Source organism: Gadus chalcogrammus, chromosome 8 (genome assembly GCF_026213295.1).
Source record: "Gadus chalcogrammus isolate NIFS_2021 chromosome 8, NIFS_Gcha_1.0, whole genome shotgun sequence".
NCBI classification, from domain to species: domain Eukaryota; kingdom Metazoa; phylum Chordata; class Actinopteri; order Gadiformes; family Gadidae; genus Gadus; species Gadus chalcogrammus.
The window spans coordinates 8071160-8098751 of NC_079419.1; the positions used below are offsets into that span (position 1 = coordinate 8071160).

Here is a 27592-nt window from a genome sequence, read left to right on the forward strand (position 1 = left end):
ACACACACACACACACACACACACACACACACACACACACACACACACACACACACACACACACACACACACACACACACACACACACTCCAATGTAACGGTAACGAATTTGGTGCAGGCAAATATATTTTGTGTATTTCATTGAATTTTTCTGCGATGTGAAGCTTCGATGAGCAGAAAATGTACGTCTATTCACGTTTATGCCCGCCATTTCATTGTGGTGATGTTGTAGAGGATGCAAACACATACAAAACACATCACACGCACAAGGGCTGCCGTGGTTCAGGGGCAACAACACTAACGGCTACAGATGATGCATTGGAGTAAAATACAAAAGCTGGTCTTTGCAGTGCTGGTGTATCCACTTGCCTGCTGACGGTTGAACACATACTGGCTGAAGTAATGGTGGAGCTTCTCGTTGGTGTAGTTGATGCAGAACTGCTCAAAGCTGTTGGTCTGGAAGTTCTCGAATCCAAAGATGTCGAGGATGCCGATAGACAGACACTGAAGAGAGTGGAGGAGCAATATATACCGTGTGTTATCACAAGCCCTATGCCAGGCTAAATAAAAGTTGACCATGTGGTTTTGCTTATTTGTGTGAGAATGTGTGTGTTTTTGACTAGACAAAAGGGTGAGAAGATGGAGAATTTCCAATAGACTTTAACCTGACGACACAATTATTGATCAAGAAGGGTATTAAGATTAAAAATAAACCCCTGATCTCACTAGCTTTCCACCTGCTATTCCATCATTGAACCCAATGAAAAAACATTCAATTGCAAAAATCACTTAAATGTTAATGAAAGCCCTAACTCTTAGAAGTCCTTGTGCCAGGGTTATTCCCAGAGATGCACCGTGCGTCGACCGAGAGTCAGGTCAGAGTTCAGGACTCACCGACACAGACTCCTCCATGTCCCGCCGGTTGAGCAGCGTGTGGTTGATGTGCAGGACGATCCAGTCGAACAGAGCGCTGTACAGGGACTTTGCCATCGAGTCTCGTGCTGTGGTGGCCTACAGGCAAGCACACAGACGCCGTTAACCACTCCTTCAACACTCCCCCGTCTATGGTTTCAATTCAGAGCGTTTCGAAGCTGCCCCACATTTAGGCACATAGACGTGTTCATGTTTTCTAACCTCTATTAGCATGTAGGGTAAAACCAGCGTGTCGTTGGACACCACGGCTCTCCTCTGTGTCAACGCGTTCACCAGCAGCTCCTGTTTAACCTGTAAATAATTTGACAGGTTAATCATTTCCAGATAACTCAACGAGGTTGGGTTATCGGGAAATTAATAACCTGTAGTAGTAGTTGCTCATAGTTGGATGACATAGTTGGCTAACAGAGCAGGTGTATGGCATGTTTGTGTCAGCGGTATGCTAGTTGTTAGCTAGGTTACCTTGAGCAGGTCAGACAGCGTGGACAAGACATCGTCCGGACCCACTTTGATCACCTCTCCCTCCTCTGATACAGTGTATGTCACATTACCAAGGTACAGGATGGCTGACAGGATGGAAAAGATCCTGCAACATGCGCACGCGCACACACACACACACACACACACACACACACACACACACACACACACACACACACACACACACACACACACACACACACACACACACACACACACACACACACACACACACACACACACACACACGTCATTTCACAGTATGGATACAGTTGCATAGCATTGGCAAGTTTCAGCATAGAAACCCAACCGTTAAGTTGAAACAGAGAATACCCATACATGTGTCCGCCCTGAGGCAGGGACTACTCAGAAACGGACATACTTGTTGCGATTTCTCTAGAGTTGACATACAAGGCCTAACCTTTGACTGTCACCGAATTAGAGGGCACACAACCTTGGCAATGTTTTTAGTGGTAGAAATTGACGGACAAACATTTCAATTACATGTTTTCTTTATGCCGTTCCAGATGTGATCATACCCTCCTTTCTAAAAAAAAAAAGGAGTCTTTATGAAAAGGTAAGCTACTGCAGAACCACAACTACAAAGTCACATGAGATAGTCATGGGAAAAACGTAACGTTCCCATGAAACCTCCTTTGTCTGGCCCATGTTAGTTGGTATTTCTAAAAGCCTTCCTGGGAATGCAGAGAGAAGTCACGGACATTCCGCCAAGCACTTTAACAAAGGGCCAACAGAAAGTGTTTTTAAATAAATAAAGCCATTCGTACAGTTTTTTGGTGGACGCCAGGAAGCCAACCATCTCCATGGCCTGGTGGAGCCTCTTGTATTCGTGTCTGAGCTTCTCTTCGCCTTCTATACTGAGGTCTTCCTGTGGAGTCGAATATCAGCAGAATGCATCAAGTAATTTCTGTCCTAAAAAGTGTGTATTTGTGTACAGTAATAATGACCTTGCAACAATTCTCGCTATGATGCAGACTTACTTGATACAAAATAAACATATATCTTGGCATCTCTTCTCTTAGTTCTCCTGAACAATTCTCGCTATGATGCGGATGCACTTAATACAAAATAAACATATCTTGGCATCTCTTCTCTTAATTAGCAATATATGAATGCTAGCTAAGTAGCATTCATATAATGTCCTGTATGTGTGCGGTGGATTGATTAGGCTAACTTCTGTGTGTGTGTGTGTGTGTGTGTGTGTGTGTGTGTGTGTGTGTGTGTGTGTGTGTGTGTGTGTGTGTGTGTGTGTGTGTGTGTGTGTGTGTGTGTGTGTGTGTGTGTGTGTGTGTGTGTGTGTGTGATTAAAAGTAGCTCAATAGAGTGGGAAAAAACACCCAACACTGGATCTTCAGGCAACACTGCCTGAACATCCTCCAAAACTAGCCCAATCTGGCGGGAAAAAACGCCCAATCTGGCAACACTGCTGAACGTCATCACGCTCCAGCGTCAACGTTAATCAATGAGACCAAATTAAAATGAAGCCGGTATGAAACTAAAACTGTGATTCTGAATAAAGTTTAAATTATATAAGTGTGTAGAATTGTTAAATGGTTTGAACGAAGGTAAACGGTTGAAATTGGACGGATGTCTTAAGAAATTAAGTGTTATAATGTGACCAACTGTAGAATATGACGGTTTGAAACTAAAACTGTGATTCTGAAGAAATTTTAAATGATATCGAAATTCCTTTTAGATAATATTGGAGATACAAGTGTGTAGATTTCTTAAATGGTTTGAACAAAGATAAACGGTTGAAAATTGATTCAGTTACGTCTTAAACAGTTGACGTACCAGACTGTACCATTGACTCCCATGTTAAGGAAAAGATAATATTTTAAAAGTAGAATATCTTAAAAAGTATAAAATATAAAAAAAAATCTGAAAAGAAGCACGCGATTCCAAGCTATTCTGAATGTTTTAAAAATTTTATGGAGTCTCTTTCGAAAAATTTAGGAAGGAGATAGGTCCCAAAGTTTGTAGAGAATTAGAAAGAAAAAAAACATAAAGAAAAATAGCTGAGCGCTGCATGCAGCACTCACCTAATGATTGATTCTCCTGATAATCTCACAACCTGGATAACGTAAATATAGGTTCCTTGGGTCAGAATGTACAAATCATGCACTTTCTTTCCATCCTGCATTGCTCAGAAGCACCTAGGATCATTTCCTCTACTTCTGGGAAAACATAGGAAATGAAACTTTGGTATGAGGAAAGAACTGAACCGGCAGGAAAACCCCACACACAGCTATGACGCATAAGTGACACAACAAATCAACGTTGGATCACTTCAAGTGTATCACGGGGCATTAGGAGTTCCTCATTTCCGTTCAAGACTTCCTGTAGTGAAACCCAAACACACACTAGATTAACCCTGATCTATGATGCGTTTCCACCGAGCAGTGCGGTGCAGTCAGGTGTCGCTCGGATACGGCTCAACTTTCAACTTTTGGCCGTACCGCACCCAACTGCCCGCTCGGCTGAAACGCGCCATAAGAGATGCATTGCTTATGGAATCAATTGGCTGGATTTACATCGGGTCAGAAATCAGCCATCGACATCTTCATCAAGGAACATGACAGAAGGCTTAGGCTCAGTGAAGGTACCTGCTGGAGGTAGTTGTATTCCTGTGGCTGCAACAGACTGAACTCTTTCCGCTCTTCTTTGGACGCTCCGATGAGCAGATAGTAGAACACATGGTAGTTCCTGATGGTTCGAAGGCCACACACAGACAAGCAGGCAAATTAGCACACCTTTGCGTAATGGAAATACATGGGTCGATTCTAACCGTACAGTTACGTTTGCACTAATTTGCATTCTCATCCGCAGTGTACGGTCAATGGGGCTGGATTACATTAGCCAGACCATAATACTCTAGGAAGCTCTACGAGACCTTATAGTCTCGTTGTAGATTAAAGAAACAAAACAGGATAAAACACTGACTTGTTATAAAACATCCAAGATTGATTTACCATTCCCCCAGGAATATATACTTTCAGATTTGTGTAGTATTGTACTTTATCAATAATTAGAATAAGTTACTTGCCGTCATGTCAGTATAATGCGGCAGTGTGCTATAATTAACAACATAACCAAGAATGACTTGTGCTACCCCTCTCTCGTTATCAGGAGTCAAAATTCTGTAAATGTACATTTATAAATTGCATAAAAGAATAAAATGTATTATAACGATATGTATAACAGGCTTTATTATTGATTGTGAAAGCTATACGTTGGCCAACATATAAGATGGCACACGGGTGATCTCGATCATGGAACTAGAGCTGGTGATCCAGCTGGACTGGCAACCCTAACGCCGTCGTGGAAAAGTAAATCCTAATTATAATATACAATTATATAAGCCTTGTTCATATAATTACCAGTCAATTGAAAAGGTATTTGTATACATTCTCCTTGAACCTAGATTATTAAAGGTCCCATGACATGCCACCAGGTGTGAAGTTGTTTAGCTGTTACAAGCCATTTTGAAAATCGGCCTCTTCTGACATCACTAGTGGGCGTGCTCACCTAGATGTGGGACAGATGTCCACCTAGATGTCCACTTGTGATGGGGCAGATTTTCAAAACGGCTTGTAAGGCTAATCACTCACACCTGGTGGCATGTCATGGGACCTTTAAAATAGATGGCATTTGCACTACCACTGTAGCCACAAAGTCTGATACGGAGGCCATGCCAAATGAATGACTCGTGTAGATCCCGTTAACTGTCTTGCAGCCTTATTTGAAGCATTGCTTTCAGATATGCCGACTTGTCCACCTCACCCATAGTGTTTTGCAGTTTAACTTGTTTTCCCCCGCAGCCATGGCCAATCCTAAACTCTCCACGATGGTCACTCCCTCACCTTTGTTTCCTTTGTATTTACTGCCCACAATGTGAAGGTTCGCTATGAGAATCATGTACACCGAATGTCTCATTGAATGTATTCTTGGTAGTTTTGCTTCCTGCATCTTCCCATGATCATACTCTAAATTTAAATTCAATGCTTTGCTGTCCGAAGTGTCCTAAAAATATATTATTCTTCGTAAGTGCCCCATGGTTTAGGAGAAAAGGGAAGTCTGAATTGATGGGGCTTCTGGCCAGAAATAAACATGTGTCCTCTTTTCAATTACTGATTACTCACCATGGAAACATTGTCAACAGTGTAAACGAGTTAAGCAGCAGTGGCAAAGCAAAACACTGCACATTATTGTAAAAGAGTATTTTTAACATTGAGATTCATTCGACACGCTAAATGGATGTGACGTGTGACTAGGCCAACCCAAAGCCCATCCACCCGTCTATGTTGACGTGTACAAGGTCAACAAGTCATCTCTGGGCTCGTACCGCTCGCTCGTGTCTCTGCACACCAGACGACTCTTCTCCAGCAGGTACTTCTCGATGATGGCCCTACCATGGCAACGAGGGGGGGAGGGGGAGAATTAGGAATTGGTTATACAACGGACATGACTAAGAATGACCTAACTAATGAACACAAGAAATTAAAATAAAAAGGATGACGAAAAAGCAACCACTTCAAAAGACGTTTTAAATATATTCAGTTCTCTTCTTGGCTTCTATCCCCTTCAATTAAATCCTCGATACAGGGTAGTGACAACGCTCAGATGCCCAGAGGAGATCAACATCACCATGGAGACAGTGAGGTAAATAAATAAAGTACAGAAGACACACGGCCACGCCTCACCCTCGGATCACCCCACTCTCCAGGTAGTTGAGCTGGACGAATTTCCCGAAGCGACTGGAGTTGTTGTTCTGTGCTGTCGTAGCATTCCCGAAAGCCTTAAAAAAAAAAAATAGCATAAATAATGGATAAATGTGAGCTTTAATATGTTCTCACACATCGCTAAACATAAAAAGAGGGAGAGCACTTTCAATATCATCATTAAGAGGTTGATTATCCGAGTCCAACCTTTGCCATTAATGCCATTATTTCAGTGTCTTGCTTTGATGCATATTCTTATCTCCAACACATTCTCCAGCTCTTAGGGGGAAGGCTTTTGAATCGCTCATACGTGTTCGTTGAGATGTTGCTTTCTCAATGTAGTAACAGCACATCTATCCCTTACACTTCCTGGCCCCCTTTAACATAAATAAAATAAAAGCAGGCCTCGAAAAGAGAGATGTTTGAGAAACGGGACTCGGAAAAGCGACAGAATGGTCAGATTGTATATGGTAGCATACTTTTTAAACAATGTGTTCAATTGGGTGATAGAAAACTGCTAAAGGATTGTGGAAATTATTTTCCCACACTTTGAAATCAAAATGTGTCAATCATTCATTTCCTGTGACTCACTGACGAACATGTCACCTACTGGACACGGCAGACGTGGCTAATGATCAACCAACCATTTGTGGAGACCTTGTGTTGGGCCAGTAGGCTTGCCCTTGAACATTGTTGTTAAATGTCAAGCATTCTTCCATGTGTGTTTTGTTACATCCACTGTTACAGTCGAATGCCTGAGGGGCATTTTAGAAGAGCCGTGTTGCATCCATTTAACAACACAGACAATACAAAATAAACTCTGAAATAAGCACCAAGCACTGAGCTTGTTAACAAAGTATCTTCTTTTTATCGGGTTGTACTTTTCAGCCCTCGGTGGCCTCAGCCCGATTGGGCGATAAACTGACTTTCAAAAAAACAAAACAATCCATTCCAGTAGAACCGCATTCACCAGGGAATATGTTAATGCAAGTGGTTGGGAAAGGAGGGAAAAGCAGATCTCGACAGCAGTGTGGTCTCTCTGCCAGGTACAGGTGTCCCCATGCAGCCTCTTTACGAGTTGAAGGCAAATACTGAAAGGGACATCATGGCTAAGGATTGAACTTGGATGTCATATCAGCTGCATCAACTTCTTCCAAAATCATTACCGTCTACGAAAAAAGGACACAGACATTCTTTTTCAAACCTGAGCCTACGTCAGCGTCGAGGGTGGATGGAAAAGACGTAGAGGGAGGAGGAGGAGGAGGAGAAGATGTGCTATGTAACGAAAAGGACTCTTCTTGTCCTGACAGGAGAGGGCTGCTTCTACACAGGTGCAGGTTTCTGGAATGTTCCATCCCACAGCGCACCTCGGTAAACAGTGAACTCAATGTGTGGAATACGTCTTAGCAGTGTTTTTCCTGCAGAATGGCCTGGATCAAAGGGTTGTTTACACCGCTGTGCACAGGGAACCGAGAGGACGGGAAGGGCGAGAGGGACAGTGAAAGAGAGACATTCGTTTTGGAGGAGAAAATGAAAAGTGAAAAGTGTGTTCCGATGGAAGAAGTTAAGGCCTTACTGCACACAGCGGCAGGCAGAAGAGACCCAAGAGACACGAGCATGAAAGAGAGAAGAGAGCTTGGGTTTTTATAGTTCAGCGTTCCCAGATCACCTGGCTGGTCCTGTCGTGACATGTAGACGTTCCTTCTACCTGGTTTTCCCACAACGCCAACGCCCAAAACATTCCCCACACACTGAAGCACAAGACTCTGCGTCAAAATCGTCACTAATGGACACGTTACTTCTCAGTTCTCGAGTTTAACGCCCCCCCACCCCAATAAAAATGAAAACTATTATAAACTTGTGTGAGATGGGGTCAGCCTAGTTTTGAACTCTTGTTCTGGTTTCGTCATGCCACACATATTGTTATAATATAACAACAATCCCGCCACAAAAAGCACATCAAATATCAGATAATAACAACCACGCACAGGTGCCCCACATACAATCAAATGTACTGTGCCTACATCATGAAGGAGAAGACTGAGCCCTTGTTATAATAGCCCGCTTGTGGAATCGATTATTTGAAAAGCATTTTTAAAATATGAAGGTCACGTGTTAAAGCCAAGCTACCCCCAAAGAAGGAACTGTTTCTTCTTAGTGCCAACCGTTTCTTCTTTCTCTTGCTAGACCTGCCCTATATCCTTATCACACAGCTGGCTGAGTATTATCCTTGGTCAACCACCTTTACCCCCACACTTGTTTTTTTAGCGAGACATCTGAGTCATTATCATCAGTAAAACTATGTCCTCTTCATTCCTCTTAACCAATGACGATAAGCCCCCCCCCTTCGCCATTCAAAACAAGGAACAATATGGATACCTAGGAAAATGATCCATTCGTTATTTCCTAGAAACCTGTTGGGCCTGTTCAGAGACAAAATCTGAAGCGGAGCCTCTATGCATGGCGGGATGGGTGTGTGTGACGGGAAACAAAGTGGGTCGAACTTCATTGTATGTAAGCTTAGCCACTCATAGAGCCGCCATGCTGTTCAGGTTTCAGGAAACATCTAGCATGTAATGCAATGTTAACAAATAATTAGCATTGGTGTTTGAACTACTACCGATATGGTAAGGTATTTCATTGAGTGAAGCCTGAGCATGACACTTGTGTGAGAGGGAAGTGTTTGGAAGTGTTTATCAACACAACCGTTTTGCATGGAGACTGGAATGCCAGAAAGAAATACATTATTTACTGAGATATTAAATAGTCTGGTATTTCCAAGTACCAGAGAACAGGAACAGAACCACAAAGGCTCTACTGTAACGTCAACGTGTGGAACTGAAACATGGCCCTACACTGGAAACAATAGTCAAGTTCAGTAGGATGTATCTTGGTCCTTTTAGTTTCATCCTTGCCATAAATATTTGGCCTGTGAAGCCCTTTGACACTGTAATGGTGTTTAAGGGCTATACAAATAAAATTGAATTTAATTGAATCCTTAGGAGCCTATGATATAAATCCAATCGAAAACTGGAATCCTTTGAAGCACAGTTTCACGTGAAAGAACGTAAAGCTAAAAGGTTCCTCCCTGTTCTCTGTCTGTGTTGAGTTACATTGTATGGCCCGGTGCCTGCTGAGATCACACATGTGTTGTCCATCTGTCATTCTGTGTGCAACCTCTGTCCTGAACACACATTTGGTCCCGCGTCGAGCAACAACCACGACAAATCTGCTCACGAATGCATGCGAGCGGATATACAGTATGTTCGATAAGACTTAACAAGCCTTCGACATACCTCAAGACCACAATGAGGTACAACAAGATCACCGGGTCTAAAATAGGTTGAGAGAAACTCTAGACATGGCTTCCCAAATAACTAGCAGTTACTATCTGTATTTCATGTCAATCAAATGATGGCCACAGGCATCCATTGCAGAAAAGGGAGTTAACAATAATCTATAGAAACTGCAGAACTTTAAATCCACTCCCTACTGACAAAATACACGACCAGGGCTAAAAATGTAATAAAATGATAATTTGGTTAGAAGGTAATCTAACCATTGATGTCAATTGTTTATCAGATCATTGATGTAACAAGAGATACATTTACGTCAGGGCCATATAAGGAATCAGTTTCAGCTGTCTGATGTTTTAAAAACAGGATGGGGGGGGATGCATTCAACGCCCGTCCACTACACACAGAGCGGCTGACCTCCGTCTGTCTGCTCTCATCCACTCGGGCAGATCCCCACAAGGCCGGTGTCACTAGACACAATGAACACTGACAGGCTGAGGGTGTGTGGTCAGCTGTGAGCTGTGTGACAGCAGTAGTCGGCCTGGTGGTGACAGATGGGGGTGACGAGGAGGGGTGACGAGGAGGGGTGTGTGTGTGTGTGTGTGTGTGTGTGTGTGTGTGTGTGTGTGTGTGTGTGTGTGTGTGTGTGTGTGTGTGTGTGTGTGTGTGTGTGTGTGTGTGTGTGTGTGTGTGTGTGTGTGTGTGTGTGTGGGACGGACGTACCTCCAGCACAGGCCCGGCGCCCAGCAGCGTACGCACCACACCGCTGGCGTAGCGCTTCTGGCTTAGCGCCGTCAGGCAGTGGACCAGGTAGCTGCTGCTCTCCGTCTTGCCCGAGCCGCTCTCCCCGGAGATGACGATGCACTGGTCCAGCCGCCGGTTCAGCATGGCGTGGTAGGCCACGTTGGCCACGGCGAAGATGTGCGGGCTCAGCTTGCCCAGCGGCTGGTTCTCGTACATCATGACGTACTTGGGGTTGTAGTAGCAGGGCAGGAACTTGAAGGGGTTGACGGCCACCAGGATGCTGCTGGCGTAGGTGTAGATCTTCTTCTTGTAGAAGCGCTTGCGCAGGGTCTGCAGCAGGGCGTCCTCGCTCAGCTCCGGGAGCCGGCAAAGGTCATCGTAGTCCTCCACCAGCTCCTCCAGCCAGGCCTCCCCCTCTTGGAGCAGAGGCTGCAGGATGAAGTAGTAGCCTTGGCTCTTGGGATGCCATCTGTGGGTCTCCGGGGGCCACAGAAAGTACCTGTTCACGGGGTGTTCCCCATCCTCGAGGACCGTCTCTTCCCCGTCGCTCTCCTTCAGCTCCAGAAGGCTGTAAGAGCGTTGCGTGTCAATGCCCAGGGTGGCCACTGCGTGTTGTATGACCGCGGCAGTGGTTTGGGCGGCGGTGACCTGCAGGGTAAGGCATTGCGCGGTGACTTGTTTCAGCCTCGGGTAGATCTGGATGACGTGGGACGGATGGTCACCGGGACCGCTCGTCTGCGCGCCCTGCAAACTGCTCATCCTGAAGAGAAAAAGAAACCCGAATACACCGAAACGCTTAAGAATAGACTCATATTTTTGGGAACTGCTTTGTCTTTTGGAAAATGTCGATACTGAAACGTGTCTGAGTGTGAAATGAACGTGCAACGTGACATTAGAAGAGTATAGGTGCGGTAACCAACTAGAAAATACATGCGAATAAACGCAGACGGTAACGACTCCACGAAGGAACGATTAAAACGTGTCAAAATGAAACGCATGAAAAAAAAACAATCGATGTCAAATGCTTTGTTTTATAAACATGCCACAAATGAGAACAGAAGATAAAAATACTTACTTTCGAGAGAAGAGTGTTCATTTCATTTTTGAGTTAAAACATTCCTGATAGAAACAGGAATCACCGCACCTCTGGCGCTGTCGCTTGCACACCTTGAAGGGAAAAAAAATAATAGAAAGACACCTGCGCTGTCTGAAAAACCTGGCTAAACAAAACTAAGGGAAACTACATGTATATGGTTCCAGTCGAAGCGTACAACTATGAATTACAGTCAAATCCTTTCGGAGCGCAAAAAAGTTACTTCCTAGATTTCTTTAACACGCACTCGTCGTCAGACCGCTTGGGACCGACAAGTCAGCGAGAATAGCTGAAAAATAACTTCCGGTCCATTTAATTAGCATAGAAAGTAAATAAGGACTTTGCTAAAGGGTAAAAACAACCAAAAACAGCGCTGTTTCATTCTGCCTCAAGAGGTATACAACTGTCTCTTTCACAATAGGACTATAGCCTGTAAAGACTATGGGCTACTCCCTGTGGGCTACTCCCACATTTATAACAAGGGTTATTATTACACTTTCGATGCATATGACTGGTTTATTTAACTGATATAATATCGTATTGGCACATAAACCTTAAAATAAACGAATTTTAATTAATTAGTCTGCCATATTTAATTATTATCGACATCTAGTTATGGTCTGAAGACAGAAGTCTTGTAAAAATATATGATTTAACATAAATTCATAGCCTCCATCAGCTTTTTAACATCACAATGCCTGAACTGTATTTGCCTTGGAGCAGGGAAGGCATGAGGGGGCTTTTAATTTGAAGGTATCGCCGGAAGTACCATGGGCAGGCGAGGAAGCAGGACAGATAATATTTACGATGTCTAAACTACATGAAATGAGAGCTCTGGTAAACCAGATGCTTACTACAGCTATTGAAACATTATTCGTGGAATTTCAGAAAACGATAACTGAATATGACAATGAAATCGTTCGTTTAAAAGAAGAAAACGATCGCAAAGGCAAGCTGCTGGACAGAGTTTTGGACCCAGTGGGGTATTTACACAACGCTGGTGCGTATATTCCCAAAGACATGTTCTTTCACCTGTTTCGATTTATCTGCGTGTTTAGCACAGTCAGGATTCTTATTTATGTTGTAAACACACGAGTTTGGTCATTTCGGAAGTGCCTAAATCGTCCCTACAACGGACGTCCGTGCGGCTCTCTGTGAACCCCCTGGCCAAGCGGACCACTGAGCCCTGGCATGGACTGCATAACCAATGAATAACACATGATAGCGATCGTTTACCTTCTCTTGGAAATATTTAATGAATGTAACAATTGAACCATTGTTGTGATGTATTTAGTTGCTGTATAAGCTATTTCTCAGCCCTTGGTTTATATTAGGGGATATTATTCTATTGCAAGTTAGAGATTTTGAGCGACATCTATTGGCCGTGTGTGTAGGCCTACCTGTTATATTGTGTAGCTGTAAACCAACTGTGACTTGAATAATAAATAATAATAATTGTAGTATCAGTTATAGTCTAGAAACTCACTCTTTTTTCTTTTGAGTTATTATCTTCATACATCCAAGTGCCATGAAAATTGTATAGGATTTTGGATATCAATATGATGGCCCGATACTTCGTTATAATTGCATCGGATCCATAAGATCCGATGTATAGGATGCATGGGATCAGTGCAGTGGTATAGATACGAATCCTAGAAAGTGTTAGATACTTATGGTTTGATAGACTGTTAACCAAACGTAAACACCTAACATAACCATATCAAATCGTGTGTTTACTGAATTATCCTACTTTCAAATACTTCGATATACATTTTTTGGAGTGTTCACGTGACGGGTAGTATATACTAAAACAATAAATATACACCTCAGGCTCCTTCGGTCTCAGGGGCTATTCCCCACTATTCACACTATGAACTTCCACACTATGAACTTCGTCTTCGGCGGATAATTGTTACATAGCCATCTCTAACGTTATACTAACCATAACCACCTGTCCATCCAGAGGCAACTGAATACTTTTGCTCAGGTGCAAATGTTTACGCATAATTATGTCACCCCCAAGTGGTCACTAGAGGAAGCAAGTAATTACATGTTGGTTGAGGGGGAAGTTCCGATTCTCTGTGGTGGCGTGGATGGGTGTAAAACATCACAAGTTTTCAACAAGAAGTTTGTCCTATTATGTTTCATTCTTCCTTCCAGGCTGCGAGGAGTCCTTTTCAGGAGATGAGGCAGTGGTTTTCCCAGAGCAGCAACAGGAGCGAACCTCACAGTACCTCAGTGGACCAAACCAGGTGGGGCCTGATTCCCTGCCCCCTAAAGACGAACCAGAGGAAGTCACCCCAAGGCACGTGGGGACCGACTTCCAAAGCACCAAAGAAGATCTCAAACAATTAATCCAAAGCCCGAAAGAAATCAACCTTAGTTTCATTAAGGAAGAACCGCAGGATTGCTTCAGCGGACCGGAAGACATCCAAAGAAATCCCGCGGAGGAAATCGAGGAAGCCGACCGTTTGTTTTGGAGTTTACTCTCCGAGAATAACCCGGAGCGACGCTCGTCGCCTTACAGGAGCCAGTCGGAGAGGCGATGGGCTGAGCCTCCACTGGCCTTCGCCTCGGCAGTACAGCAGCAGCAGCAGCAGCATGGACCCCCGAACCCTTACCGGCCAGGTCAGGGGCCACAACCGGCCCCCGCACGGCGACACATTTGTCCGGTGTGCAACAAAGGCCACGCCCGCAACTCCAAGCTCATCATCCACATGAGGGTGCACACGGGGGAGAAGCCTTTCGCCTGCCCCCAGTGCGGCAACCGCTTCAGCCAGAGCGGCGCGCTGACGGCCCACATGAAGGGCCACACGGGCGAGAGGCCCCACGGCTGCACCGTCTGCGGCAAGAGCTTCGTCAACAAGTGCAACCTCACCAAGCACGTGCAGGTGCACAGCGCGTACAAGCCCTACGGCTGCACCGTGTGCGGGAAGAGGTTTAACTTCAAGCAGGCGCTGAAGGTCCACAAGTGCCCGCAGGCGAGCGGCCTGCAGGTCACCTGTGGCGCCTGCGGCCGGGGCTTCTCTCGCAAGGCCACTCTGGCGGTGCACGTGAGGCACCACTGCCCCGGGGCGATGGCGCTGGACGACGCCGGACACTGCGCCGGGGCACCGGACGGACGCTATGCAGCCGCCGGAGACGGGTCGGGATCGACCGACGCCGCCACCACCGCTGCCCGCTGGCCGATGTCGTGCCAGACAATGAGTTATTAGTGAGGCGGTGGTGGATGGAGAACGACAGGCATTTTTGTTTGGGTCAAGCTATTCATCTGGGTTTTATTACATATATTTATTGACAGATTTTATTTCGTCACATTTATTAATATTTACATATGAATAGCTTTTTCATGTTTGGACGATAGTTATACGATAAAATGTACCGTATAGTAAAGGTTCCCTTGTTAACCTTTTGAGTTGAGTTTTGGAGCCACCAGGTGGCCCTCAAGAGTGAGTATGTGTCCTCTTCCCAAACTGGATTAGGCTTCTCTGCACAAGATCAATGGAAAGTGAGTTTTCTTCTTCTTTTTTTTCAATGCCATCTGCTGCTGGAAGCTGAATTCAGTGTTTCCTTACCTAGGCCATTAATTTGAGAAAGATGTTTGCAATTTTATATCCAAAGTGCATGTGCTTTGGTAAGCAGGATATGATGTCATTGAGGGCCCCCAAGCTAATCGAAACAGCATTTGCAGAGTCATGTATTCTGAAATGTAATTAGTTGAAACCATAAGCCCGACAGATTTGCTTACTGTATTGAATGCTGTTGACATTTACCTATCCGTAATGATGAGCAATAAGGAAGCAAAGCAAGACCTAGTCTGCTTTGCAGAGACCACTTATTAATTCAATATTGGAATACATGACAGTGTTCTATTTCTTTAATACTATCCCCTGATTCTTCTAAAATTTGCGATGATATAATAATGGTAATTGTATTATTAATAATGATAAATGCACTCATATGCTATTCTTAAAGGAAGAATATTGCCAGAAATCAGAGACCAAAGGCCCTACGTTTAAATACATCTAATAAGGGGACTTAACGAGAAGGTGTTGTATTCTGAATACGTGGATGTAAACTGTTTCCCTAATCTTAATCAGATTCTGGTTTACAGATGGTTCACACAGTTTGTAATAGACAATACATGTGCAGGGATTTTAATCTCAAATTTGGTTATAGCTATATGAGAGAGGACCCATTTGGGAAAAAGAAAGAGGCAGACAGATTGACAAACACAACCACAGGATAAATAACAAATACTGCAGAGACCACACCATCCCATTTGCAATGCATCCAAAGTCAAAGAATAATATATTCAGCAGTGCGGTTGTAAAGCATTGTGGTTTATGACAGTTCAATCAGAGCTTTTAACTTTTAACTTAAAAAAAATAAATAAAATTAAATGACGTCTTTGGTGATGATGTTATGAACAACGGCATTGGTCCAGAAATCGGGTCTCACTGCTGTCCCTGCTGGACTGAGCCAGTTTCATGGTCACACTGATTCCAGTACAGTAGGCACAGGAGTACATAAACCCTAGTCTCGCAAAGCCAGACCAAACTACAGCAAGTAGAATATAGGCCTATAGAATACATAAACCCTAACCCAGGGGTCTTCAACGTTTTCCAGGCCAAGGACCCCCAAACTGATGGAGAGATGGAGCGGTGACCCCCTACTTATATATTGTATAAAATTGTGTTAAACTGGTCCCATAGTGCTATGTACCTTGTTATTTTGCATTCAATACTAAGATATTCAAATAATACACAGGTTCATATATTCATGTTTTCATTTTAACATGTGCAACGTACAGTGAGTAGGGTGGCCATGCCACTCCCATTCATAAACATAACATAACATAATAAACTGATACCTGCCAAGATCAACATTGTCTGTCAATTGCAAAAAAACGAAAATAAGGGATGTTTGTTAGTCTCTTTCTTAATACTCCGGGAGTAGTCCGGTAATTTATCAACCCCAGCGTGTCTGGTTGGTTGCTAAGCGACGTCAACGTCTTTGGCAGACTATTTCTCTGCTTATCACTTATTTTCCGGAGAAGGACCGGCGTTCTATCCTTACATAACATCTCTCTCTCTCTCTCTCTCTCTCTCTCTCTCTCTCTCTCTCTCTCTCTCGAATCAACCAAAACTTTCGCGACCCCCCTGCAGTACCTCCACGGACCCCCTGTTGAAGACCTCTGCCCTAACCCATATGAACAGTTCATTTGGCAAATACAAAATACAGATATAATAAATGATTCTGAATAATGATAAATAAGTCATCACCCCTTTACATCTTAATTCATTGAACTGTATATTGGCTAATTTATCGATAACATTTTGAATTCATGGTGGGCAACTGGGCACAGTGATCACACATTTGTTGCATGCAGATACATGTCTGCACGTGCAAAAAGGAAAAAATATACATTCCTATACATTCAGCAGGTGGTCTGCCCCTTCATGCACCTTCTCCTCTTCCTCGTCTTCTATTTCTTCTTGCTCTTCTACCTAGAAGGGTGGGGTCAGAGGGGTAATGTGCCGGAACGCCGGAACTCATTCTTTTCATGTCAGACACTGAACTTAGCCACTGTGAACAAAAGGGTTTGCCTCGGTGCTCACTAATGAGCTAAGCTCTGCGTCTTCACAAGATTCTCCTCGACGGGGCTGGACTGGAAGAGCAGTCATGACGATCGTCACAGTGAGGTGGGAGGTGAGACCTATGTAGGCTACAAGTGTTAATATGACAATGATTAAGGCTCTACATGGAACATGCTGCCACTTTGATGCATTTCAAAGTAATTGTGCAGGAACTATTTAAGGATAAATATTCATTTTTCATCCATGGGGTCTCGTAGCTTCCAAAGAGCTCTTTATAAAAGGACTCCTCACTATTGAACATCTGCACTAGTTAACGCTCAAACACGTTTGAATAGGGGGGGGTTGGTGTAGGGTACAAACCTGAATATGACGCTATCAGCTTTCTTTTTTAGATTACAACACTACCCCACCCCCCCACCCGTTTGTATTCAGCTTCTCAAGCCTCGGGACAAGCAAGGGCTCGTCTTTCAGAGTATAAACTGCTGGCGTGACATCAGTGTATCCGTGTATCCATCAATGTACATCGTGAGACACTTCGGTATCACGATGTGTCGCTGCCAATGCCCCCCCCCCCCCCCTCCTCCATCCATCTATCCACGTCGATGAGGGCAAAGATGACGTTTACGTTTATAGCGACCAACAGCATGCGATGAAAACCCGGGCACATTCCCACGCTCACACATGCGTTGTGTCTCCTCACTTTGATGTTTACCATCCAAGGCAACCACACAGTGTCAATTACTCTCCATTCGTTGTCTGGACTTGGTTCAAATCATAATGTGGAACAACAGAAACAACAGACACACAGAAACACACACACATGAAACATTTTCAAGAAGCCCATCAGAATGAGTGGAATTAAAGTTGTTGCACACATCTCAAGCTCTGGATTGGTTTTCAAAGCTATCGGTGTTCAAGTTACCTGAGCCCAGATGTCATTACGTCATTTTCACCTGCCTTTTCAGGAGACGAAACGGCAGCTGCGGTTCTTTGTCGTACATGCTGCCCTCTCACCCTTGTCTCCCTCCTTATTCTTTCTCCCCTACTTTCTGGGACTCTCTGAGATGAAGCAGGGTGATCCATCCTGGGTTTTGAACAGACAACATGACAAGAACATGACCTTCACTGCCGCACTGTGCCCCTATAACCAGCTGTCATTCTGCCTAAGAAAGGAATAGCACTTTCTTCCCTGAATACTTTGTTTTTGGTTTGAGGCAGCCAGTGGAAGAACTGATAACAATTTCAGCAAATTAAATAAAGAAAGGGTATTGGAAAATTGGTTAATTTTCCAGATCATTGAAGGGATTTCAGTGGTCTCCAAAATGCGAATATATCATCACACAATTGAATGAATCAAACTTCTCTGATATGTACATTCTGCACAGTGCCACTGAAAAAACCCTTATGTTTACATTTATCTCCCATCGGCCACCCCTCTACCCCCTATTGCCCCGCGGGTTGGGCACCCCCACAGCTTACAATGCCCTGATGATTACAGCGGGGTCAGTTAGTTTAGCTCAGGACATTTTTAGAAGCTGTCCTTACTGAAGAAGGCTGTCAGGATCGAGTACTTGTATTTGTGTGCGTGTGTGTGTGTGTGTGTGTGTGTGTGTGTGTGTGTGTGTGTGTGTGTGTGTGTGTGTGTGTGTGTGTGTGTGTGTGTGTGTGTGTGTGTATCAGAGAGAAAGGGAAAGTGACTCACCATCTGTAAGAGGAAGAAAGTCCGGGCAGAGGAAGCGGCAGAGTGCACCTCGGGGTGCGTGCGGCCGGTCCAGCCCAGTGTGGAGTGAGTCCAGCCCAGTGTGGAGTGAGTCCAGCCCAGTGTGGAGTGAGTCCAGCCCAGTGTGGAGTGAGTCCGGTGTGGCTCTGGCTCCCTGAACCTCCACTCCATATAGCGCTGTCAACACACATCTCCCATCTCTCAGTCCTCAGCGAGCGGCTGGCGAGACGCGGAGACTGGGGGCGGTGGGGCGGTGTGTGTGTGTGTGTGTGTGTGTGGGGGGGTGGGAGGTGTGTGGTTGGGGTAGAGGGCGGGATGGAGGAAAGGAGGGGGTGAAAGAGGTAGGGAGGGCGGATGCTGGGACAGGTGAGGAATTTACTGCCCCCCCCCCACCCCCCCCCCAACGCTTGGTGTGTGTGTGTGCGTTTCTGTATTCCTATCGTAGGACAATATACATGTTGTGTTTCCTCCCTCAGCATGATTAATTACTTGGACATCATTCCATTCGGTGATACCTCATGCACCGAAAGAGAATGTAAATGTGTGTTTTTTTGTGGTTTTAAGCAAGAAATATTGTCCTACTCAACAGAATGTTCATGCGTTACCCTCCATTCCCATTCCCTCCTCATTTCGAAAGCCATACAAAGTGTGTTGTTTATTACTTAAGAGGGAAAGATGATTTAATGACCTGCAAACAATCCAACACTCAAACACAACAGAAAATACATCTTGGGATGTCAAAGCATCAATAATGAATTGTGTAACAGAGCGTTTGAAGCAGTTCATTATTCATTAGTCTTTTAAGGGGCCTGTACATTTTTTACTTGAGGCCCCAAAACCAAAAAAACACTCCTGTTTACAGACAACCTGGCAGCGACCTCATTTTAATCTCAAATTAGTTGGAGATTATTGAATAAAATTGTTCTGGTTTTAACCAGTAAATCACAACAAATAATGCTTTCAAGCAGAAGGTGGCCACTCGGTGCCACTTTTCGTGTACAGCAGGACATTAGGCTGAAACAGCGATCCTGTCTTGCGGTGTGACGCATGTGTGTGTGTGTGTGAGTGTGAGTGTGTGTGTGTGTGTGTGTGTGTGTGTGTGTGTGTGTGTGTGTGTGTGTATGCGCCTGTGCGTGTGTGTGTGTGTGTGTGTGTGTGCGTGCGTGCGTGTCCGTGTGTGTGTGTGCGTGTCCGTGTGTGTGTGTGTGTGTGTGTGTGTGTGTGTGTGCGTCAGCCTTTGAAGAGCACTCTGCATGGCGCTCCTCTTTGGCCCTAATGGACCTGTCCATTTAGCGGGGCCAAGCTGTGAAACCCTAGCTTGGTGTTACGCTCAGAAACAATTTCACCCTCCGATTGAGCCAGTATCCACTCTGAAGAGGAAATAGATAGCGGATATGTGCACAAGGACAATTTCTTTGCAACGTGCAGAATTTCTTTGAGATGACACAATGATTTAAACAATATGGGCCTATATATTGAGTTAGTTTTGTCCGGTTCCAGGTCCAAGTTCGTTTCTTATTCTCTTTCCCCAATGGTAAAGGACACGACATTGTAATAAGAGTCCACAACATTATACATCATTTGTAACTGTTACGTGAGTGGATCTATCTGTTTTTTACAGGGTCATTGTTTTGAAACCCGAGTGAGGCATAAAATTCCCGGCGACAGACCATTGGCTGAGTGTGAAACTGGATCTGGTTTGGAGTGATGGGCAGAGCACGGAATGGTGGTTGACCCGGATTTATTAGCTCAGGGCTAATGGCCTAGCTGGCTTCCAGAGACCTCACTGTCTATGATCCGTGACAGCATGCAGAACACTGCTACTGCTGCTTGACTGTACCGGGTCCTCTGGTCTCCTCATAGGCCAACAAGTCCTGGTCAGGATCCTTTGTAAAGACATTGATTCCATTAGCCACCATCTTGATTGCTTATTTTGACATCCCCATTATTATGTGCCTACTAATTACATCAGCAGTTTCCTGGAAGCATCTTACTAATTGTTGAGTATAACATTTCACAAAATAATCGACATAGAAATGCTCAACTCTAATTCTGGAAACCAGTTGCTATCTCTTTTTCAGTCCTCTGCAACTGCCTGCAACACCTTGTGCTAACTCTAAAAAGGCGGATTGATTCCTCTATGTTAATTCTTGTTACCCCATGCACATCAAGATTATTATACTGAAAGTTAAAAACAATATTTTTAATACGTAGGCTTATGAACCATTTAAATGGCCTCTGCATAGACCCTTAGCCAAGTTAAAAGAAAAGTTTGGGGTGAGATAACGTGGGTTGGGGTGGGACGACCCTGAACTTCGCAAAACATGCAGCCTTTCAACCCACACTTTTATTATTGCAAATTAAAAAACGGTTTCGAGCAATTTTACATCTTGCTCATAATTGATTATTACAAATGTGTTTGTTCAAAATAAACTAAATAGTAGTTTTTATACTATTTACTATTTTGTATTATTTGCAATGAATACAAATGGATATGAACTTCAACCTCAGTGTAGTCTTAAAGAACAGGGGGTCCTATTATTAGGGCATGGGGTTAAAGAATGATTGAACTCAGCATATTTTTCAGCCAGTGTGTGCGTGTGTGTGTGTTTGTCCGGTGTGTGTGTGTGTGTGTGTGTGTGTGTGTGTGTGTGTGTGTGTGTGTGTGTGTGTGTGTGTGTGTGTGTGTGTGTGTGTGTGTGTGTGTGTGTGTGTGTGATGGCCACTTGGTTGACCACTCACTGTTAAAAGTGCATATAGGCCATGATATAGGAGGCTGCTCCACTAATGTCTTTCGGTTTCCTTCACTGACTCCTCCGCAGTTTTTTCCACTACGTCCTTCACTGTTTTCTCTGTAGTGTCCTCCAATGTCTTCTCCACTGCCTCCTCCACTCTTTTCTAAACTGTCTTCTCCACTGTTTCCTTCAAAGCCTGCTCTGCCGTCTCCTTCACTGTCTTCTCTACTGGTGTCCAATAGTTGAAGACCCAAGCCAATCAGCTCGGTCGAAAATACAAGCCAGTCCGATTGGTCGAAGACCACAGACACTCCGATTGCTCGAAAGCCCCAGCCAGTACGATAGCTCAAGAACCCCAGCCAATCAGATTGCTCGAAAAACCCAGCCGGATGCTTGAAGACCACTCTAATAGCTCGAAAGCCCCAGCCGGTCCAATCCTCAAAAAAACCATCCAATCAGATCGCTCGAAAACCCCAGCCAATCACATTGCCTGAATAGCCCAGCCAATCAGATCGCCCGAATAGCCCAAGATCGCTCATAAAAGATATAAGCCTAAAAATAATATTATTTCACCCTAAAATGAAAATTAACCTATGTGGACAATTTTAGGGAAAATATAATACATCAAATGTTGTTAGAGACATTAAAAGACCTTCTGCTCCGACAGAATAATATTAATTCCCTCTTCAATCACATCCTTATTTCCAAGGGCTCGAGCCCGTGCTCGGTAGCTCTACTTTTCATTCATCAATGATGGAGATTTATTCAAGTTCAACACACATTGATGTTGCATCATTGGGACAAATTAATTGAGCCAAAACTACTATTTAAGTGGCCTGTATTCATCAAAAAATATGAAATATTTCTGATGCATCCATCAAAAAGATGGACACAAAAAAATGTAGTGTAATTTGAGTGCGAAATACATAGAAGTGTGGCTTGAGAGTGTGGGAAGCTTGTCATTTTTGAGAGGTGGCTGCTCTGATGTTTATAACTTTGGAGGAGGAGAAAGTGGAAGAGTAGGATAAACTTCAACTAGGCAGAAGGCTTTGTTTGCAGGGACGGATTGATGGACAAATAGCTCGCATCTGGCATTGTCAAAGTGGGTGAGAAACGTTCAACACTAGAGTTTGGTGAGATATGCCGTTTAGTTCTGTAAACAGTCATGTTTGTGAAAGACTCAGCAATTCTGGTGTACAATGTGGTGATGGACGAATTCGTTTCCATTTGGACAATTCTTGTACGAACTGTATGAACTCAACTTAATGGACGCCATTTTACCCAGACGTTTGTGCTCATGGCACAATTAGGCTAACGTTACAGGTTTCAGTCTATGTCAAGAAAAGTGAAACAAATGACAACAAACAATTAAATGAAAACTAATCCAAACGGATCATTAACTTAAATCTTTTTTTTGCTTATCCGCTTTTGTCACATTGTTTGTTACAGGATTGCCCCCAAAACTATTTTCCGCCCTACACACAACAGGTAATAATAGCAGTTTAGTTGTGTGTACATGAGCACCACCTAGTGGACAGATCAGGAATGACCGCCAATGCCACTGCTGAAACAGACGGACGCCTACATCTTTAGAAGTTGCACTTCCCTAGAAATCAAACGAATATACAACGGCGAAATCCACGGGTATCTGGTAGTCTGCAGCTTCAACAACAAAAATTAACACCTTGGTGTACTGGCCTCCCAGTGGGATCAGTAGATATCCAGTTGCTTACAAGCTAGAAAACGACATATGTGAAATTGACTCCCTGACCTTTGTTGGTGGGAGTCACTGACAACTTAGCATTCCGATCATTCAGGTCGACAGGGCACCCCACTATGGCTACTGTGTGTTTAGGTCTATGCACACAGTCAGTGGGATTTGTTATTCATCACATAGGCTTACACCAATATCTATTTTACATTTCTCCCTTTAAACCAAGGAACTATGCTTGATTTTTAAGATACTTTTTGAACTATTTGGAGTGAATACTTTCAGATGCATAAAAAATAAGCCATCAAGATGGTGGCTATTGTTTGAATCAATGTCTTTACAGATGACCTGAGGAGGACTGGGTACGGTCAAGCAGCAAGCTGTCACGGATCATAGACAGTACAGTGAGGTCTCTGGAAAATGTAAACTATCATTCAATAGCGTCTTGTTTGGAGTTGGTGTTGTCAATGAAATAGATGTCTGAAGGATGGGCCTAAAAGTGAATATAGTCAATCTGTGAAGATAGTCTGAACAGAAATGTTTATGAAATAGGGAAAGGTTTCAAGTGTGCTAACATTTGTGCCTAATGGGTAAACAATGACATAGATTCAAGTATTGTGAACGCAAAAGCAAAAAAGTATCAAGACAACAACGGTTTTGAAAAAGCATTTAAGCGTTGTGTGTGTGTGTGTGTGCCTGCATACGTGCATGCGTAAGTGCGCCAGTGTATGTGTATGTGTGTGTGTGTGTGAGTCCAAGTGTGTGTGCGTGGGTTTGATTGCTTAAGCGCTGGCATCTTGAGCAAAGAGATTGATTTGAGAAGCTCACCTACGACTCTTTTTAATCCAAGTGGCACGAAAGCAGGATCAATAAGTTCCTGATCCGGTCAACTTGCCCCGCCCTTAATATTTCATGCTCCGATGGATCAAGCCATAGCTGGATAACGAATGATCGGAAACAAGCACATTGACTAATGCCAAAATATGCTTTTATCCAAATTGTTTTTGACCCTTGGGCGGATCAAGGAAAGTTTTCGCCTCATCCAAAGTATCACTCGGGTACTGAGGCCAACCGTTACAAGACATCGTTTCATTGCTATGGCAACAGATCGGGTCTCCCCAGTTGCTGTGGAGGAGTTCTGACCGGGCAGATGTGTGTACACATGCATCGATAGGAGGGGCAGACTCCCAGGCGTACGATTGCCATAACCTATTTTTGATTCAGCCCTCAATTTAAACTGACCTTCGCATCTCCCATTCTTTCGGTTTACATAAGCAAGCAGTTGTTTTGTGTTTTTTTGCCTTTTCTACAAAAAGTTGGACCAAACGTCGGTTACATCACGGTCTTGATGCAGTCGGACACCGCACTGCCACATCCAGAGTGGCTGAAGCAGACCATTTCTAAATGAAAACAGTACGAACATATTAAAACGGTGTGATCGACCATCCGTTTAACACTCTCCCCCGCTCCAACAAGGCAAAAATACAGCAGATTTATCGCGTGCAGATAAGATACTGCCACTTAGGAAAATAAGAGCGGTGTAAAGAAGGAGCCAAGAGAGGGGATGATGTGTCAGCATAATTGTGTTAAACAGCTCTGCTCCGGCCTGGACCTTGGCCGTTCCTTGGACTTAGTGTAACCAAGGTCACGTCTGGAGCTGGCTGCTTCTCTTCAAGGGCTGTTTACTCAGCATAAAGGACCCCTCGCCACATCACCTCTGGTGACTCATTAGAATACAGGCCGGCAGAGGATGAGTATCTGCTCCGATTAGGAAAGATTTCCCACTCAAACCAAGGGGCCACATTTTGTATTTTTTAAAGTGAATATACAGTACATCCTCTCTCTTAGAATAAGTGGTGACACAAGAGATGAATTCAATAGCATCAGAGCTTAACTGCTCCCTGACCCAACTACAGCACAGCCTCGAGTCAGTATAGCGATATCCGTTTGTGTAAAGGCTTTGAATGCCTTCATGGCTTAACATCTCTAACATTGCACTATTTAGAGCAGAGGCGTGGCCCAATGTCCATTCAAGTTCACTCTTTGCAGTTTAGTCCAGACAGGATATACCTATCGCGGGATATTGTTTGAAGCAGACGATAACCGGCAGCAACACAATGTCAACTATTTCAGTATGTGACCGAGGTTGGTTTGGGGAGCATTTTGCACCCGGCCCTAAATAGAATGTTGGATGTCCAACAATGAATGGTGTGCAGCTGTCAGGTTGAATAGACCTTAGATGTCTATCGCCATGTGGAGGCCTTTAACTCCTCCACCCCCGGGTACCCATGGAGGGAGGGTGGGGGTGGGGGTGGGGTTGGAGGCAGTGTGTTTAAAAATCTCTCGTCCCCCTCTTTGACGCATGAACATCTTTGTGAGAGAGAAAAAAAGCGACATAGAAAATAAGCAACATTTTGATTGCCAGCGATAAAGGGAACAGACTTCTCTTCCACTGTCAGTGTGTGGACAACAGTCCATCTCAGAAGGCCTGGCCGTGAACCTGCTGAGGAAGAAGATGTTGCTATGGAGGTATTTCTTTTTTTTTACAAATAAGTTTGGTCGCCTCCAAAAAGAAACCCTGCAGATAATAGCAGTAGACGCACGGCGAGAAAGAAAACTTGGATGTGTTTGTCATTAAAGGACAAAAAAAAAGAGATTGTGTCCTTTCGCTATCCCTAGCATTCTCGTTTGTAAATGATGGGGGCGGGGGGGGGGGGGGGGGTGCAGGGTTATTGTCCAAATTGGGGACCAGGAAGCATCCAGAACATGGGGTCATAGAGTATATCTCAGAGCTGCTCCGTAAAATACAACCTCAGTACTGGTGCACTGACTGTTCTAGCAGTCAGATAAAGGACGAGTTCTAGTGCGAAACAAACCTTTTGCTTTATTTAGTCATTACCTCTATTCAGAGGGCAGACCACCAGCATACGGACATTTCTTTTTTTATCATTGATGGGTCATTAGAAAACCATTCACGCTCTGCTTGGACCCTAATATAGATTACGGTGCAAGGTTTCGAGAAAAAGAGTAGCACCTCGTAAATAGGATATTTGTGGCTTACTTACCGTAATTGGCCTATTATTTTAGCCTACCAAGGCCTTCTTAGACACCACTGGAGTGCAAAATGAAAATTAATTAAACCAGTCAGCACCCAATGAACTGCATTGAAAGACCCTGAAGATGTGCTGTTTATTGAACAACGAAGGCTAATGCACTCTTTGTGTGTGTGCACCGCATACACAGCTGCTGGTGAGCTGTCAGAGGAACACCATACACACGACGGGGAAAGACACGTGAGGAATACCACACGGCTCCCATGCATTGGCTGTTACCGTCTCCCTCGCTGAGACAGGGTGAAAACAGAGAGACGCTTTAACACAGATTCCCCTCTGAGTCCGACGCCGCACCCTCCATCCATCTTCTCTCCCTACCACGGTCTCGTGCCGCTCCCTCATTTCCTTCCTGTTGTCGCGCAAAATGGAAAGACAGTCCATCCATCTTCCCCCTCTGACCTCTCTGTCCGCTCCTTGAAGCCAAACACGGTATGCATGACGCCACCGCTGTGTCCTCTCCTCACCTTGTTCCCACGTCTTCACAGCGGCGCCCAAGGACTGAGGCATGGTTAGAGAGGAGGGAGATGTTTCATTGGATTCCACTTAAGGGGACTTTTGATTGTCCAGGCCGAGGTGACCCACGCTCAGCCTACCCTTCTCCAGCAGAGCTCTGCAGAGTAAATTGTGACCGGCCATTATGGTCCATGCCAGTGTTCTGCCATTGTTGTTTGATTTTGAGCGATTTCTAGGATCCCTGTGTGCGAATGTGTGTTATATTTGACATTTCAACATAAGTAGGCCTATATGTTCTCAAACCCTTCCTGTTCACATTGCTGTTTTAAACATATGGAACCAAATGCGCTGAAGTATGATAGTCTTACGGTCTGCACATTTATCTTTGTGCATTTTGATAGTTGACTCTCTGTATTCTGACCTACCAAAATGTGGCAGCAGTCCACTGATTGGTCGTAATTAGGCCCGTTGGGCAATTGGCTTGGCCACTGAAATCGTTTCAGAATTCTCTTCTGGAACAAATTGTCCTCTGTGTTATTTTTTGTTCTTTTTTCCTAATGTCAGGCAGGCATGTGCCCCCACACACAGGGCTGCTAATATAAACAGGACCTGGTGAGGGGGTAAGATTAAAAAAGTTGGTTGAATAGACCTGAGTCGGTGGAAAGGGCTCCTGTAGTGGGGGATATTATCTCAGGCAGCAGGGACAGAATGCTCCCATTGTCTTTCTCACTACCATTGTCTTACCACGCAAACTACAAAATAAAAGTACCATTCCATTTAAACACTGCAAAAAAAATACCTATATTTATCCCCCCGACAAAATAAAATACATGTTTTAATTAGACTGTTGTTTAATCCAAACTGAATGTACAGTATATTATCGAGTCTTTGATAAAAGCTGTTGATGCCAAGGCACTGGACTCCATCCCTAGTGGCCGAATTGGCAACAGATTTGTCTTCGAAAGCAATCGC

The 27592-nt window shown here is 44.2% G+C and overlaps 2 protein-coding genes across 4 annotated transcripts in view; one reads left to right on the forward strand and one right to left on the reverse strand.

The window, feature by feature from the left end:
• Positions 1-11739, reverse strand: part of myo9b (myosin IXb) — a 30222-nt gene extending 18483 nt beyond the window's left edge. For 2 of the 3 annotated variants that reach the window (XM_056595773.1, XM_056595774.1), the window contains exons 1-10: positions 11271-11737; positions 10175-10955; positions 6138-6232; positions 5780-5842; positions 4041-4140; positions 2202-2302; positions 1396-1519; positions 1135-1224; positions 895-1011; positions 370-504 (exon numbers count right to left, since the gene is read on the reverse strand). In XM_056595773.1, coding sequence (XP_056451748.1) covers positions 370-504; positions 895-1011; positions 1135-1224; positions 1396-1519; positions 2202-2302; positions 4041-4140; positions 5780-5842; positions 6138-6232; positions 10175-10954 — 1605 coding nt within the window. In that variant the 5' untranslated portion in view covers position 10955; positions 11271-11737. Of the gene's footprint in view, positions 1-369; positions 505-894; positions 1012-1134; positions 1225-1395; positions 1520-2201; positions 2303-4040; positions 4141-5779; positions 5843-6137; positions 6233-10174; positions 10956-11270 lie in introns of all 3 variants that reach the window. The other variant, XM_056595772.1, reaches the window with a different exon arrangement.
• Positions 11740-12062: 323 nt separating this feature from the next.
• On the forward strand, positions 12063-16338 carry LOC130386920 (histone-lysine N-methyltransferase PRDM9-like). The gene is made up of 2 exons (XM_056595784.1): positions 12063-12288; positions 13449-16338. Exons 1-2 carry the CDS (start codon positions 12096-12098, stop codon positions 14501-14503), a joined length of 1248 nt encoding a protein of 415 aa, XP_056451759.1. The 5' UTR covers positions 12063-12095; the 3' UTR covers positions 14504-16338.
• The last annotated feature ends 11254 nt before the right edge of the window (positions 16339-27592 follow it).